Source organism: Podarcis cretensis (assembly GCF_951804945.1).
Source record: "Podarcis cretensis genome assembly, chromosome: 13".
In the NCBI taxonomy this organism is placed as follows: domain Eukaryota; kingdom Metazoa; phylum Chordata; class Lepidosauria; order Squamata; family Lacertidae; genus Podarcis; species Podarcis cretensis.
In genome coordinates this window covers 55569716-55586547 of record NC_137182.1, presented here as the reverse complement: position 1 = coordinate 55586547, position 16832 = coordinate 55569716, and the positions used below count along the sequence as shown (strand labels likewise).

Genomic DNA, 16832 nt, shown 5'->3' with positions numbered 1-16832 from the left:
GGTTAGGTGAGCTATGGCCTGATCTAGCAGGTTTGTTCTTTTAAGAAGACAGAGGGGAACCTCTTTCGCAGATTCCCCTCGTGGGATAAAAGGAGCCGTCAGGTGCAAGGAGTTTGGAAAAGGCCAGATAGGGAGAGGCTGGGAGCCGGGATGCCTGAGCTGCTGCCCTTCCTCCCACCCATGGGTGCTCTTGAACACATACCTTCTCCCCGCAACACCAGGAAACTTGAAACTGGATCGCGGGCTTCCTCTGCCAAAGCAAACCAGCCGTTGGTTAAACCTGCCCGTCTGGAAATGTCGGTGTTTATATCTCCTTCCCCAAAACCCTGTGCATGAAATCCTTTGGCGCTCACCTGGCCAGGGACGGAGTAGCTTTGCCAGGTGCATGCACAGGTGTGTGTGCGTGAGAGAGAAAAGCAGAGAATGTCAGGGCAGGGAGAGGCAGCGTGGTGCAATGGCTAGAGTGTCGGGCTAGGACCTGGGTGGGAAGGATTTGAATGCCCCCTACTCAGCCCTGAAAGTCACTGGTTTACCTGGGGGGCGGACCCTGCCTTCTCTCTGCCTAGCCAACCTCGCAGGATTGTTGTGGGAGATGAAACGGGGAGCAGAGGACCACAGTGCCCCACCTTGGAGGGGAAAATGTGGGACATGAGTGTAATAAATAATGTGGAACACGGGTCTCTGTCCACAGAATCACAGAGCTGGAGGGGACCCCACGGGATCATCTAGTCCAACCCCCTTTCATTGCAGGAATTGAACTGTTGCGATGGGTTGAACTTGGGAGAGGGCGAGAAAGGATCCTTGAAGATGCTCTGGGCTCCATCTCCCTGCTACAACAATGCGATGTCAATATAAACTCATTATATAATCTATACAGAACATTGAACAATATGAAATATGCACTCTCTGCAAAACCAAATAAACAGAAATCTTCCATGTAGATTGGGTATGTACTTTTGGTTTTATTTCATATTGAATTGACATTATAGTTCATTCGTATAGTTTATAACTGAGGGACACGGGGGGCGTCGTGGGTTAAACCACAGAGCCTATGATTTGCCGATCAGAAGGTCGGCGGTTTGAATCCCCGCGACGGGGTGAGCTCCCGTTGCTCAGTCCCTGCTCCTGCCAACCTAGCAGTTCAAAAGCACAAAGTGCAAGTAGATAAATAGATACTGCTCTGGTGGGAAGGTGAACGGCGTTTCCGTGTGCTGCTCTGATTCGCCAGAAGCAGCTTAGTCATGCTGGCCACATGACCCGGAAACTACACCGGCTCCCTCGGCCAATAAAGTGAGATGAGCACCACAACCCCAGAGTCGGCCACGACTGGACCTAATGGTCAGGGGTCCCTTTACTTTATAGTTTATAATAATTTTAGTTATTGTAAGTTACTGTGTATATGCAGGTCATCGTTTCAATAATTCAATTGCAGTTTATGAAGCATTTCTGTATCCTTCTGCTGTCCTGAAGAAGGATTCCATGAAACAGTGGCTATATCCAAAATCACTGTTCTTTATGTCTGTTTGCGGACCACTTCGGCAGCGATGGACGTTATAAAACAAAGCTTTACAGTTTGTTTTCACCAGATAACACTCTGGCCCATTTCTTCTCTCAGAGACTTTCATAGCCCACAAAGACTTTCAGAGACCTATAAGACTTATGTTTATTTGGTTCTAGGTTTTCAAGAGAATCCATCATGAGTGCATATTTTGTGACTTTCAGAGATACAGAAGATTTCTGTTTATTTGGTTTTGCAGAGAGTGCATATTTCCTATTGTTCAATGTTCGGTATAGATTATATAAAGTTTATATTGACATCGCATTGTTGTACTTATTGCCTTTAGATATTACTGGTATTTGTTTGCAACACAGGGGTTTAATTGTTTGGTGACTTCATCTCCCAGCTGGTAGAGCTTTCTGGAGGGCGCCCGGTTGGGGGGATAAGCAGAGCTCTGCTGGGCCAGACTTTTTTTTGGCTTCTGCAGGCATTCCATCGGGAAGCTAAGGGCAGCAGGAGGCTGGATCAGATGGACCTGGTCCTGCTTTGACTCTGCAGTACCAACCCCAGTTCCTGGAAACCTCAGGAGCAGAGAACGTGCCCTCGTGCTTGGATCCTGCTTGCACGACAGGCCGGCCGCTGTCAGGGCAGGATGCCGGCCTGATCCAGCAGCCCTCCGTGCCCTCGATCCAGCGACAGAGCCACACCTTCCCACCTCCTCTAGATACATTGAGCATTTCCCTAATGCCCGGACGCCCCTCTCTCCTCCTGCCTGCAACCCTGGCACTGCCCATCAGTCTGCGGCCTTGATCCTGACCTTCCCTTTCTTTCTCTCCCTTCTGCAGTTCCTCAGCAGGCTGCCTGCCTCTCCCTCCTGGATGTGGCCCGTCGACCCGGGACCCTTCAGCTGACACAGTGACAAAAGTTGCCGTGAGTTTGCTCTGGGGGACGGATCCAGACGTGTGTGTTGGGCTTGAAAATGCTGAAAAGCAGAACTTTGGCCCTGTCCCTCTCCTCTGCTCCACCAGCTGCCTTTTTGGGCAGGCTCTCCCAACCCAGGAACACGGCATTGTGGTCAGGAGTTCGAAACCACAGGCCTCCAGGGGCTGCGAATAGCCGGCTGGGCTGAGGTTTTGCCCACGAGGACAGAGAGAGATCGGATGACTGGGGGGCTTTGTCCCGAGCCTCCTAGAGGGGTGTGTGTGTGTGTGTGTGTGTGTGTGTGTGTGTGTGTGTGGTTTTGGCTGAAGGGGGGGGGTGCTGAACAGATGCTTCTGTGGCACTGGGCGGACAGGGGAACCGGCCAAGACGTGGTGTTTGCAGAGCTTGCAAGAGAGTCAGGGAAGGGACGTGCACGGCGTGACTGCGGCGAGGAGGGCCCCTGGGTGCCCTTTGCTGACCCCTTCTCTCTCTCTCTCTCTGTCTCAGGAGCCTGGAAGTGGAGTAATTGCGTGACCCACAGGAAGGAGACATGGAGAGAGCGGCCGAGGCGCACGTCAACCGCCACGAGGAAGACGAGATGGTCAGTGGGTGGTGGTGCTTCCTGGAAAACGCTCCAGAGCGATGGGGCTGCTAAGAATGGGAGGGTCCTCTTGCCCAGGCACCCCTAAACTTTGGCCCTCCAGATGTTTTGGACTACAGTTCCCATCATCCCTGACCACTGGTCCTGTTAGCTAAGGATCATGGGAGTTGTAGGCCAAAACACCTGAAGGGCCGCAGGTTGGGGATTCCTGCTCTAGCCCAACTACCCTGCAGTGTGGCCACTCTTGACATGGCTGCTGCTGATTTATAGTATTTATAAAGGTAAAGGGACCCCTGACCATTAGGTCCAGTCGTGGACGGCTCTGGGGTTGTGGCGCTCATCTCGATTTCCTGGCCGAGGGAGCCGGCGTCCAGCTTCCGGGTCATGTGTCCAGCAGGACTAAGCCGCCTCTGGCGAACCAGAGCAGTGCACGGAAACGCCGCTTACCTTCCCGCCGGAGCGGTACCTATTTATCTACTTGCACTTTGATGTGCTTTCGAACTGCTAGGTGGGCAGGAGCAGGGACCGATCAACAGGAGCTCACCCTGTCGCGGGGATTGAACTGCCGACCTTCCGATCGGCAAGTCCTAGGCTCTGTGGTTTAACCCACAGCGCCACCCGCGTCCCTTTTATTATTTATATACTGCCCTAATACCCACAGGTCGCAGTTCACAGGATGAAATCATGATACAAAAGCACAACATACATAATCAAAATACGAACAGGACCAACCCAATAGCCCTGCCCCCCCAAACACATTTTAAAAGCGCATTGAATGTCTTTTATATATATATGAATTTGTTTGTTTTTTTCAGATTAAAATTTTACAGTCACGTATCCAACATACAACCTAAAAACAAGATTCCAGGGAATCTCATTCCTCCTCCCGTTTGTGTGTCCTATTGTCAATCATTTCCTCCTGCAACTTTTATAATAATCCAAATCTTTTACCTCTCCATTGTGTCCAAATTTCACCATTAAACTACAAGTGCTATTCCAGTCCTTCTAATGATTTTAACTGATTACTAAAATGCCCAGAGCAGGGTGACGGAGCAGAGCCAGTTGGTGGCATGGCCTGGAAAGTGTCCTGAGGGCCACGCGGAGGGGTGCTGGGGGCCGCATTCGCTCCCTTGTTGCCCAGGGTCTCCCGTTTCTCTGCGAGAAAACCCCCTCGCTTTTCCTCCCTCCTTTCCCCCTCTGTGCAGGCAATCTCTGGCTACAGCCCCTGCTGCTGGAAGCTGGCGCTGGTCTCGCTGGGCACCCTTTGCAGCGGAGGTTTCCTCCTCCTCTTCCTCTACTGGCTGCCGGAACTGAGCGTCAAGTGGACCTGCCGCGCTGTGCCGCTGAGGGACGCCCGAGTCGTGCTGCTGAGGACCACGGTAGGCGGCCTCGAGCTCTGAGAAGGGCCCCTCGCATAGCTGTCACCCGTCCCTTATTTGGCGGGAAAGTCCCTTATCCCAGCGCCGTTTCCCACTGCTGTCCCTTATTGATGATGTCCTTAAATTTCCCGGGTTTCAAAGGAAGCAGCTCCTCTCCCTCCCTCCCTGCCAGCCAGCCAGGGAGGAGGGAGGCTCCAACTGTGTTGCTTGGCTGCGTTGCTCACCCAATAAGGAGTCTGAGAACGACTGGGGGGTGGAGCTTGCATGCCTTTTGCCAATCAAATCAGCCGTGATGCCTGGGGACTCGCCTTTGCTCAGCGCCTCCCAGCAGAGAGGGGACGGTGGTTTTCCTTGCTGCATCCCCTTTGCCGGGTTGCTGCGCTGTGGGAACCACCGCTTGAGGCTTCGTTTGGCTGCTGGCCGGGCTTTCTGCCTTTGGCTCGGAGGGGCTCCAGAAGTTGAACATACCTGTGCTCCGAAAATCCCTTATTTTGGCTGCTGATCCCTTATTTTCAAGGCTGCTGGTCCCTTATTTTCAAATCTGTAAGTTGACAGCTATGGCCCCTCATCTCCCACCCCTGACCCCCATCGTCCTGTCTTGCTGTTTTGCCCGGTGGTGTGGGGTTGCCATGTGTGCAGAGGGTCTTCCAGGGTTTGTTTGTTTGTTTGTTTGTTTGTTTTGGATAACGTTTTATTGATTTTCCAAAAATAACAAAACGGGGGGGGGGGGACAGAGGAAAAAAAATCCTAGCCAAATTAAACCATAATTTTTGATCGACTTCACTCCCCCCTTGGTTCCATTATAATACAGTCATACCTTGGGTTGAAGTTGCTTCAGGTTGAGCGTTTTTGGGTTTCGCCTCTCGCACATGCGTAGACGGTCAAAATGACGTCATGCGCAGAAGCAGCGAATCGCGACCTGCAGACACGGGTTGCATTTGCTTCACGATGCAAACAGGGTTCCGGAACAGATCCCGTTCGTATCCAGAGGTACCACTGTAATACACATTCATGCACGTCCATAAAATCTTACATTCCAATTTTATAACCTCCTTCGTCTTATTACAAGTGGCTTTTAAAAGTTATACTAATGTAAAGCTCTATACCCAAAGCTTCCAGTGTTTAATCTCCTTGCTTCTTCGAACGAGCTGGCGTCTCACCAAAACCATAATAATCAGAACTAGAGCTCTCTTCAGTTGGCAGTGTTGCAAATCCATCACAGTATTTCACACAGTCGGTTCTTTCAATCACACTGTAAAAAAAACCATAAGTTCTTGCTGAACCCCAGCAAACAGTGTTTTCAGTAGGGGCTGAAGCGAGTGCATCTGAAGTCGTCAATAGGCAGGGAGTTCCAGAGGACAGGTTTCGCTGCAGCACCGAAAAATCTGTCTGTAGGAAACGTGGGCGACCGCTCACCCTCCCCGCTGCTTCCCTCCCCCAGGACGAGTTCCGGACTTGGTCCCGGGTCCGGGTGCGCTCCTTCATCGCTCCCGGATCCAGCCCACTGGGCTTCCCGCAGGTGCCAGAGAGCAAGAGGCCTCTCTGCCAGGCCGGCCCGTTGGAGGACTGGGATTGCGAAGAGGGCAATCTTCTGTCCCAAGCCGCCTGCGGGGAGCAGGCAGAGGTGAGCTGGGGGGCCTTTGGGAGGGGGTGGTGGTCTCTGCAGCAGCCCTCCTCTCTTCCCCCACCCTCACGGACACCTTTCTCTCTCCATCCCCCTGCAGATCCGCTTTTTCGTCCACCAGAATTCACGCTATCTCTGGAGCCCCGAGTCCCAGTCCTTCCAGCGGCTCCGGGCCCTTGATGTTGGGCTGTTGTGCTCCTCCCTGCACACCCTCCACGGGGCTGGCCTCCCTCGCAGCACCCAGGACTACCGGTGAGTAAGGGGAGAGGTGCGAGGGCGGGCTGTGCCCGTGCTGAGCATCTCTGGGCAGGGGTTGGGACAGTTGGGACGGAGGGAGGGCGCCCAAGGAACCAGTGTGGTGTAGCGGTTAAGAGCGGTGGACTCGTAATCTGGTGAACCGGGTTCGCTTCCCCGCTCCTCCACCTGCAGCTGCTGGGTGACCTTGGGCCAGTCACACTTCTCTGAAGTCTCTCAGCCTCACTCACCTCACAGAGTGTTTGTTGTGGGAGAGGAAGGGAAAGGAGAATGTGAGCCGCTTTGAGACTCCTTAAAGGGAGTGAAAGGCGGGATATCAAATCCAAACTCTTCTTCTTCCTTGCCCAAAGTGAAAACTGCTTGCTCATTTCCCTGGCAGACGTCACTACACTCACTGAGACCCAGGAACTCCTGAGACTATCGCCCCCTGCATTTCCCAGGCAGTTCCCTTGTACAGCGGTATCTTGGTTCTCAAACGTAATCCGTTCCAAAACCAAAGCGTTCCAAAACCAAGGCACGCTTTCCCATAGAAGGTAATGCAAAACGGATTAATCCGTTCCAGGCTTTTAAAAACAACCCCTAAAACAGCAATTTAACATGAATTTCACTATCTAAGGAGACCATTAATCCATAAAATGAAAGCAATAAACAACGTACTGCAGTCACACAGTCAATCAGTCGGTAGCTGAACTGGGTTCCACACAGTCACAAAAACAAAAAAAGCCACAAAAACGCAAAATAAATACCAAAAACAGGCAGACCTCAGCATAACACTCAACACAGAACACTCAAAACAGAGCATGTTCGGCTTCCGAAAAAAGTTCGCAAACCGGAACACTTACTTCCGGGTTTGCAGTGTTTGGGTTCCAAGTTGTTTGAGTACCAAGGTGTTTGAGAACCAAGGTACCACTGTAAGTTACTCGGAGAGTAGGGGCAGCCCATGTTCCCCAAGTCTCTCCCAGATCTCAGAAGAGCGTCCTGGCCTCTTAGCTCTGATCCTAAACTCCCAGCAGCAGGAACTCCAAACGTCTGGGCATGTGGCGGATCCTAAAAAACCCAAGGTTGGCAGTTGCACACACGCACTCCGGTGGTCAAATTAGGAAACTTTATTCAAAATAACCGGAGTAGGGAAAAGCAGGCAGGTCAGATCAGAACACACAGCTCTGTGGTTCCAAAACTGGACCAATCCTTGCCTATACACAACACCAGAGTTGTGGTTTACTCACAAGAAAGCAGCGAGGCTGGTCAGCTCCATAGAAAGTCCGGTCTAGGTCCCTGCTGTGGGACAACCCTGCACGGGGAACTCAGCTCAGGGCGGCTAATAACAAATTTAAAACAATTATTGCAACAAAAAACAGCATAAAATACAGTATAAAACGTGAATAACAGTAAATTCAGAATTCAAAAATCAATTTAGGGGGGAAATCCATCCAATAAACATTAGATGATCACCAGGGCTAGCTGGCTAAATTAGTCCCACTTGGGCCAGCGAGGAGATCAGGGGAGAATTAGCTGTGGGATCCCAGAGCGGGTAATCTTCATAAAAAGGGGAGAGGGAGGGAAGGAAGAGGAATAAAAGATCAGGCTAAGTTCAAATTGAAGGCCAGGCGGAATAGCTCCTGTCTTACAGGCCCTGTGGAAGGAAGTTAAATCCTGCAGGGCCCTGGTCTCATGGGACAGAGCATTCCACCAGGTCGGAGCCACCACTGAGAAGGCCCTGGCCCTGGTGGAGCATAGTCTGACTTCCTTAGGGCCCGGGACCTCTAAGCAGATTATTCATGGACCTTAAGGTCCTCTGCGGGGCAGACCAGGAGACGTGGTCCTGTAAATACGAGGGCCCTAAGCCTCTCTCCCTTCTCCTGGAAGGAGGGACCCATGGCTCTTTCTGACCAGCGAGATCCGTAGCCCAGTTGCTCAGGTGCAGAACGTCGCTCAGGTGTGGGCAGCTCAAGGACCCCCCCCCCTTTATTTTCTGTATTGCATTTGAAGAGGCTGGGAAGGAAGGTAAGCGACTGGCGGGTTGAGAGGAATGGTGGGGTGTGTGGAGATCAGGGTGTCCTCTTTCTGCAGTGCTTCTGAGATATTAGCTGGGGCAGGGGGCCAGCTGGGGAAAGATAATTCACCCCCTCTGCTCCCCCCCCCCCGATTCTGAGCACATGCATTCTCCCCCAACCCACCTTCTGTCTTTAGGAGGCTTTTCTACGGAGCCAACCAAATTGACGTTCAAGTGCCTTCCCTCCCCAAACTCCTCATCAAGGAGGTAAGTTTGCAGCCTTTGTATGTGTGTTTGTGTGCGTATTGATCGCCCGGGACATTCGCAGGGAAACCAAAATGCTTGTTTACAAAGCTATTGTACCACCAACCTTACTGTATGCTTGTGAAACATGAACCACTTATATGCCCTCTCCAACTCCGAGAAAGATTCCATCAACAGTGTCTCTGAAAAATTTTACACATCAGTTGGGAAGACAGGCGAACTAATACCAGTGTACTGGAAGAAGCAAAGATCACCAGTGTTGAAGCAGTGATTCCTCAACATCAACTTCGTTGGACTGGTCATGTTGTTCGGATGCCGGATGATCGTCTTCCAAAGCAACTATTCCAAACTTAGAAATGGAAAGTGCAATGCTGGTGGTCAACAAAAGAGGTTTAAAGACTGTCTCAAGGCAAATCTTTAAAAATGTAGTATAAACACCAACAATTGGGAAACACTGGCCTGCGAGCGCTCCAGTTGGAGAACAGCCTTTACCAAAGGGGTCGTGGGCTTTGAAGACACTCGAACTCAGGACACAAAGGAGAAACATGCTAAGAGGAAGGCACGCTTGGCAAATTCACACCGTGATCAACTCCCGCCTGGAAACCAATGTCCCCACTGTGGAAGGACGTGTGGGTCCAGAATTGGCCTCCACAGTCACTTACGGACTCACGGTTAAAACCGTGTTTATGGGAGACAATTTTACTCGGCTACGAGGGATCGGCAAAGAATCGGTCGCCCCTGTTGGAGGCTGTGGTGTGTTTTCAAATGCCAGTCGCTAGAAACCACAGGAGGGGAGAGCGCCGCTCTTGTGTTCGAATCCTGCTTTGTGGGCATCCCATAATGGGCACCTGGTTGGCCAGATTTAGGTTTGATGAGGCCCTAAGCTACTGAAGGTAACGGGGCCCTTTCTATGTCCAGCTGTCCTTTGTCAACAACAAATTGTTGCTGCTTTTTGTGTTGAATATATGCTACAGTGGTGCCTCGCAAGACGAAAAGAATCCGTTCCGCGAGTCTCTTCGTCTAGCGGATTTTTCGTCTTGCAAAGCAAGCCCATTGACGGCTTAGCAGATTAGCGCTATTAGCAGCTTAGCGGATAAGCAGATAAGCGGCTTAGTGGCTTAGAAAAAGGGGGGGGGGAAAGGAAAAAAAAGTTGGAAAAACTCGTAAGACATTTCGTCTTGCGAAGCAAGCCCATAGGGAAATTCGTTTTGCGAAGTGCCTCCAAAACGGAAAACCCTTTCGTCTAGCGGGTTTTTCGTCTTGCGAGGCGTTCGTCTTGCGGGGCACCACTGTATATGGTAATTTGTGGACCTCATAGGTATCTAAATCCCCCCGAAGGTCATTTAGACCAACGCGCCAAAATGCAGGAGTCCCTGGCAGGCAGGCCGTCCAGCCTCTGCTTAAAGACCTCCAACGAAGGAGAACGCGCCACGTTCTGACGGGGTCTGTCCGATGGCTCTATCCACCAGAAAGTCCTGACTTTGCCCAGGGCTTCTCCTCCACCTCCTCCTCTTCCTCCCCTCCGCAGGTGTTGAACCCTTTCTACATTTTCCAAGCCTTCAGCATGGTGCTGTGGTCCCTGGATAACTACTACCTGTACGCCTCTGCCATCCTCTTCATGTCGCTGGTCTCCATCTGCTCCTCCCTCTACACCATCCGGAAGGTACCGCCGGCCGGGGTCACGGTTGGCGGAGGGTGGGGGTGTGTGGCTGGGGGGGGGGCGAAAGGGGAGAGGACGCGATGGCGGGTGGTGGCTTTGAAAGAGGATTAGAGGCCACGATGGCCGCCAGCCCAGGTGGCTTTGAAAAGACGGCGGGACAAATTCACAGAGGAGGAGAGGGCCATTGATGGCTGCTAGCCGCAGTGGCTATGCTCTGCAGCAATGCTCCTGGGTCTCCGTTGCTGGAAGCCACAGGAGAGGACAGTGGCGCTGTTGTGCCCGGATCATGCTTGCTGGTTCCCCGCAGGCAGTTTCCAGTGCCTGAACAGCTGGACCAGGTGAGCCCTTGGCCCTGCAGGACCTTCTTACAAGAGGAGCACGAAATTGTCACAAGGTGCTAAGCAAGCTTTTGAGTCCCACAGGGCTCCTTCTGCACGGGTGGCGCTGTGGGTTAAACCACAGAGCCTAGGGCTTGCAGATCAGAAGGTCGGCGGATCGAATCCCCACGACGGGGTGAGCTCCCGTTGCTCGGTCCCTGCTCCTGCCAACCTAGCAGTCCGAAAGCACGTCCAAGTTCAAGTAGATAAATAGGTACCACTCCAGCGGGAAGGTAAACGGCGTTTCCGTGCGCTGCTCTGGTTCGCCAGAAGCGGCTTAGTCATGCTGGCCACATGCCCTGGAAGCTGTATGCCGGCTCCCTCGGCCAATAAAGCGAGATGAGCACCACAACCCCAGAGTTGGTCAAGACTGGACCTAATAGTCAGGGGTCCCTTTACCTTTACCTTTACCTTTTAGGGCTTCTTCTGAGACAGGTGTAGTGCAGGCCCCCATCCCAACGCACCCTGCACCCCCAAAAAGAGGGCACAGATTTGTGCGGAAAGGTGCTGTTTTGCAGGTGTGAGCAGCACGTTTAGAAATAATTGCTGTAATTGCCATAAAACACACATCTTGTCCCCCCAGTTGCTGGGAACCGCAGGGGTGCTGCTCTTGGGTTCGAATCCTGCGTGCGGGCTTCCCTTTGGGCAGCTGTGAGGAGGGCAGGATGCTGGGCTGGACCTACCTGGTGCTCAGCCTCTCTCTCTCCTTCTCCCCTGCAGCAATACGTCCTGCTGCACGACATGGTTGCTGCACACAACATCATCCGCGTGACGGTGTATCGGGGGCCGTATGGTGAGTGAGCGTCGTGAAAGGAGGGAGGTCGGTCCTGGGGCTCAAGTTCCCTTGGCAGGTGTGGAGGGGCTTCGGGACGCCCTCGCAGCTACAAGAAAAACAGTTCAGAGCCGGAAAGTTTGGGGGACCCAGCGTGGTTGAATCACACGTAGATCGTATACACCCGGCCATAGCTGATTCTCTCCACTTCCAGCATCGCTTGGGGCCGTGTGGGCAGTTTGTGTAATAATAATAATAAATAATAATAATGATGATAATGATAATAAATAAATAAATAAATAAATAAATTATTGTTTGTACCCCGCCCATCAGGCTGGATTTTCCCAGACACTCTGGGCGGCTTCCAACAAAGATTAAAAATACATTAAAAAAGGGGAGACCTGCACGAAGCGCTCCGAGATCTGGGGTTGAAGGGTGGTACACAAATTGAATTAGGAATAATAATAATCTGGTGTGTTTTGTTCTGATCTGACCTGCCTGCTTTTCCTCTACTCCGGTTATTTTGAATAAAGTTTCCTAAAAAAGCCCTATGCGGCCTAGGACCCTCGTACCTACAGGACCACCTCTCCTGGTACGTCCCACGGAGGACCTTACGGTCTTCAAACAAAAACATCTTGGGAGATCCCGGGCCACAGGGAGGTTAGGCTGGCCTCAACCTGAGCCCAGGGCTTTTTCACCTGTGGCCCCGACCTGGTGGAACGCTCTGTCACAAGAGACTAGGGCCCTGCGGGACTTGACATCTTTCCGCAGGGCCTGCAAGACAGAGCTGTTCCACCAGGCCTTTGGCCAAGGCACAGCCTGACTCCCTCCTCTGGCAATCCCCACAGAACTCTAGCCCAATGGTTGCCATTAATTTGATTTGAAATGATTTTAGAATGAACTTAGAATGTATTTCAATTAATTGATTGTGATTTTATATAATCTGTGTTACTTTTACTGTTAGCCGCTCTGAGCTCGGCTTCAGATAGGGAGGGCGGGATATAAATAAAATTTTACTATTATTTTTTATTGTAATAATAGTTACAATAAACAATACATCCTGAGAGAACAGGATGGCTAGAGGGGCCCCCTTTGGCCTGACCCACCAGGCCCTTCTTACGGTCTTCTGCAGCGATGGCTCTCCTTTCTCTCCGCAGAGACGGAGGAGATATTTTCCACGCAGTTGGTTCCGGGGGACGTCTTGCTGGTGCCTCCCGAGGGCCTGACCATCCCGTGCGATGCGGTGCTGTTGAGCGGCACTGCCATCGCCAACGAGAGCATGCTCACAGGTAAGCAAGGCTGCCTGTGCTGGTCCCGGGTGGGTGGGTGGGTGGGGGGTTACCGTGCGGCGTGGTCTGAGTCCGGTCCTAGGTCAAGGGTATGGAGGCTGTCCGTCAAGGGCAAAGCAGGGTCCAAGGCAAGGACCTGGGGGGCATGGTCAGAAACTCTGGAATAGCAGGACAGGGTGCCAGCAGGAACAGATTACCAACAACGTTTCTCCCGCAACCTGGGACTGGGCTGACTGGCCTTTATCTCCTCTGAGGCATAGGGCGGCCCCGGCCCACAGGTGACCCGCCTCTCCTGGCCTTAAGGTGAACACTCCTCCTGTGGGAGCTTAGTTCCCTCTGCCTCTCTGCCCTGAGCCTCTGCAGTTCAGGAGAGGCTGGAGGGTTACTGGACCCAGAGGCAACCTCACCTTCCCCTGACAGGGCTGGGAGTGGAGCACCTGCAGGCAATGGGTCCTCCATCACCTCTGGAGCCAGAGCAGATTCAGCTGATGCCTGCACCTGAGGATCCAGCACAGGTGAAGGCCCTTCAGGTTCAAGCCCCTGCCCTGGCTCAGCCGGCCCTGGAGGCGGGGACTCCTGTGCAGGCTGGGATTCCTCAGGTTCAGCCTCAGAATCGGATTCCCAGGCCATCACGCTGCCTCTGGTATGGGTGGAGGGGGAACTGCCTCTCCTTAGGAGCTGATCTCCTGCCACTCTCTCATTCTGGAGGGATAGAAGGGAGTCCTTCACCCAGCACAGAGAGTTAAACCAGACTCCCTGCCCCAGGAGGCCACCAAGGGGACCCCAGGGGTCATCTAGTCCAACCCCTGCAATGTGGGAATTGCAGCTGAAGCCATCCAACCTCTCGCTGTAGCGTTCCCAAATAATTTAGAAAAACTATTGGATTGATTGGGGATTTTAATTTTTATTCCGTACTTTGTGTTTTTTATATTGTAGTTTTATGTTCTGAACTGCCCTGAGATGTACGAGTTTAGGGCTATGTACAAAGTAAATTAATAATAATAATAATAATAGTAATATTTTGATGCTATACGACACTGAAATGTTTAAATGTTTCTGTGATGGTCCTTGAGTCTCCCTGCCACCCTTGCCGTCCTTTCTGCCACACCAGGGGGGCGCAACACCCCCCCCCATTGAGAACCACCAGCTCAAACAAAGAGGTCCCCAAGCTGTTTTCAAATAAAACAGCAGGTGAAAACACAGCTGCAGGCTACTAGCCACAATGGCTCTGTCCTCCACAGCCCTAAGCACCAAATGTTCCCGAATCCTAGTTTCAGCATGTGGCATTCCCAAAGCAAAGGAAGGATTAATAGAAGACACACAGAGGCTTGACCAGCAAGACTCTGGGAGGGGTGCGTATAATAATAATTCCTCTCCACCCCTCGGCCCAGGTCGTTTTATTCACAAAAGAACTTTTTACACAGTGTTCGTAAGAACAAATCAGATTTCCTCTGAGCATTTCAAAAAACCCCACGTGGGACAAAGTCAGATCAGAAGAAATTCTTTTAACTACAAAGAAACTATTTCCTACTGAAGCGTGCATATATTGTTGTTGTTTAGTCGTTTAGTCGTGTCCGGCTCTTTGTGACCCCCTGGACCAGAGCACGCCAGGCCCTCCTGTCTTCCACTGCCTCCCGCAGTTTGGTCAAACTCATGCTGGTCCCTTCGAGAACACTGTCCCACCATCTCGTCCTCCGTTGTCCCCTTCTCCTTGTGCCCTCCATCTTTCCCAACATCAGGGTCTTTTCCAGGGAGTCTTCTCTTCTCCAGAGGTGGCCAAAGTCTTGGAGCCTCAGCTTCAGGATCTGTCCTTCAAGTGAGCACTCAGGGCTGATTCCCTTCAGAACGGAGAGGTTGGATCTTCTTGCAGTCCATGGGACTCTCAAGAGTCTCCTCCAGCACCAGAATTCAAAAGCACCAATTCTTCGGTGATCAGCCTTCTTTATGGTCCAGCTCTCACTTCCATACATCACTCCTGGGAAAACCAGAGCTTTAACTATACGGACCTTTGTTGGCAAGGTGATGTCTCTGTACGTCAAATGAGGGGAGTTAAGACTAAGAGAGCTGACTAAGAGAGACTAAGAGAGCTGTATACAAGTGACAATAAAGTATTTCAATTTCAATTTATAATAATAATAATAATAATAATAATAATAATAATAATAATTTATTATTTATACCCCGCCCATCTGGCTGGGCCTCCCCAGCCACTCTGGGCGGCTTCCATAGAAAGCAATACAATAAAATATCACACGTTAAAAACTTCCCTGAACAGGGCTGCCTTAAGATGTCTTCTGAATGTCAGGTAGTTGTTAATCGCTTTGACATCTGCTGGAAGGGTGTTCCACAGGGCGGGCACCACTACCGAGAAGGCCCTCTGCCTGGTTCCCTGTAGCTTTACTTCTCGCAATGAGGGAACCGCCAGAAGGCCCTCGGCGCTAGACCTCAGTGTCCGGGCAGAATGATGGGGGTGGAGACGCTCCTTCAGCTATACTGGGCTTTAAAGGTCAGCACCAACACTTTGAATTTTGCTCGGAAACGTACTGGGAGCCAATGTAGGTCTTTCAAGACCGGTGTTATATGGTCTCGGCGGCCGCTCCCAGTCACCAGTCTAGCTGCCGCATTCTGGATTAGTTGTAGTTTCCTAGTCACCTTGAAAGGTAGCCCCACGTAGAGTGCATTGCAGTAGTCCAAGCGGGAGATAACCAGAGCATGCACCACTCTGGCGAGACAGTCCGCAGGCAGATAGGGTCTCATCCTGCGTCCCAGATGGAGCTGGTAAACAGCTGCCCTGGACACAGATTTGACCTGTGCCTCCATGGACAGCTGTGAGTCCAAAATGACTCCCAGGCTGCGCACCTGGTCCTTCAGGGGCACAGTTACCCCATTCAGGACCAGGGAATCCTCCACACCTGCCCGCCTCCTGTCCCCCAAAAACAGTACTTCTATCTTGTCAGGATTCAACCTCAATCTGTTAGCCGCCATCCATCCTCCAACCGCCTCCAGACACTCACACAGGACCTTCACCGCCTTCACTGGTTCTGATTTAAAAGAGAGGTAGAGCTGGGTATCATCCGCATACTGATGAACACCCAGCCCAAACCTCCTGATGATCTCTCCCAGCGGCTGCATGTAAATGTTGAAAAGCATGGGGGAGAGGACAGAACCCTGAGGCACCCAACAAGTGAGAGCCCAGGGGTCTGAACACTCATCCCCCACCACCACTTTCTGAACACGGCCCAGGAGGAAGGAGCAGAACCACTGTAGGACAGTGCCCCCAACTCCCAACCCCTCAAGACGGTCCAGAAGGATGTTATGGTCGATGGTATCAAACGCCGCTGAGAGATCCAGCAGAACTAGGAAACAGCTCTCACCTTTGTCCCTAGCCCGCCGAAGATCATCAACCAGTGCGACCAAGGCAGTTTCAGTCCCATGATGAGGCCTGAATCCCGACTGGAAGGGATCCAAATGGTCCGCTTCTTCCAGGTGTGCCTGGAGTTGTTCGGCCACCGCTCGCTCAATCACCTTGCCCAAGAATGGAAGATTTGAAACTGGGCGATAGTTGGCCATCGTGGCCGCATCTAAAGATGGTTTTTTAAGAAGTGGTTTGATAACCGCCTCTTTCAGCGGGTCTGGGAAGGCTCCCTCACGGAGGGAAGCATTCACCACCCCACGAAGCCCATCGCCCAGTCCTTCCCGGCTAGCTTTTATAAGCCAGGATGGGCAAGGATCCAGGAGACAGGTGGTTGGCTTCACTCGTCCAAGCAGCCTGTCCACATCCTCGGAGGTAACAGATTGGAATTGGTCCCACTCAACTTGACTAGACAGGACTCTAGCACTCTCCCGCCCCGGCCCTGCTCCCACGGTGGAGTCTACTTCTTCCCGAATCTGAGCGATTTTATCTGCAAAAAACTTTGCAAAATCATTGCAGGAGAACATGTGGCCCGTACTGGGCCTCGATGTTGCAGGTGGTTCCACTAAATTGTGAACCACCTGAAAAAGTCTCCTGCTGCTGTTTTCTGCAGATGCAATAGAGGCGGTGAAGAAATTCTTCTTCGCCGTCGCTATCGCCACTTGGTAGGCTCGACGTTGAGCTCTAACCTGTGTCCGGTCAGATTCGGAATGAGTTATCCGCCACCGGCGCTCTAGCCGTCTCAACGATTGTTTCATTGCCCTCAGATCCGTGGAAAACCACGGGG

General features: G+C 51.9%; 1 protein-coding gene across 2 annotated transcripts in view; it reads left to right on the top strand.

Moving 5' to 3' along the window:
• Positions 1 to 16832, top strand: part of LOC307202103 (polyamine-transporting ATPase 13A3-like) — a 63699-nt gene that overhangs the window by 10436 nt on the left and 36431 nt on the right. The window contains exons 1-10 of one of the 2 annotated variants that reach the window (XM_079951739.1): positions 195 to 381; positions 2344 to 2428; positions 2927 to 3020; positions 4226 to 4399; positions 5841 to 6023; positions 6124 to 6275; positions 8469 to 8538; positions 10064 to 10198; positions 11293 to 11365; positions 12502 to 12633. In XM_079951739.1, coding sequence (XP_079807865.1) covers positions 2970 to 3020; positions 4226 to 4399; positions 5841 to 6023; positions 6124 to 6275; positions 8469 to 8538; positions 10064 to 10198; positions 11293 to 11365; positions 12502 to 12633 — 970 coding nt within the window. In that variant the 5' untranslated portion in view covers positions 195 to 381; positions 2344 to 2428; positions 2927 to 2969. Of the gene's footprint in view, positions 1 to 194; positions 382 to 2343; positions 2429 to 2926; positions 3021 to 4225; positions 4400 to 5840; positions 6024 to 6123; positions 6276 to 8468; positions 8539 to 10063; positions 10199 to 11292; positions 11366 to 12501; positions 12634 to 16832 lie in introns of those variants that run through there. The other variant, XM_079951738.1, reaches the window with a different exon arrangement.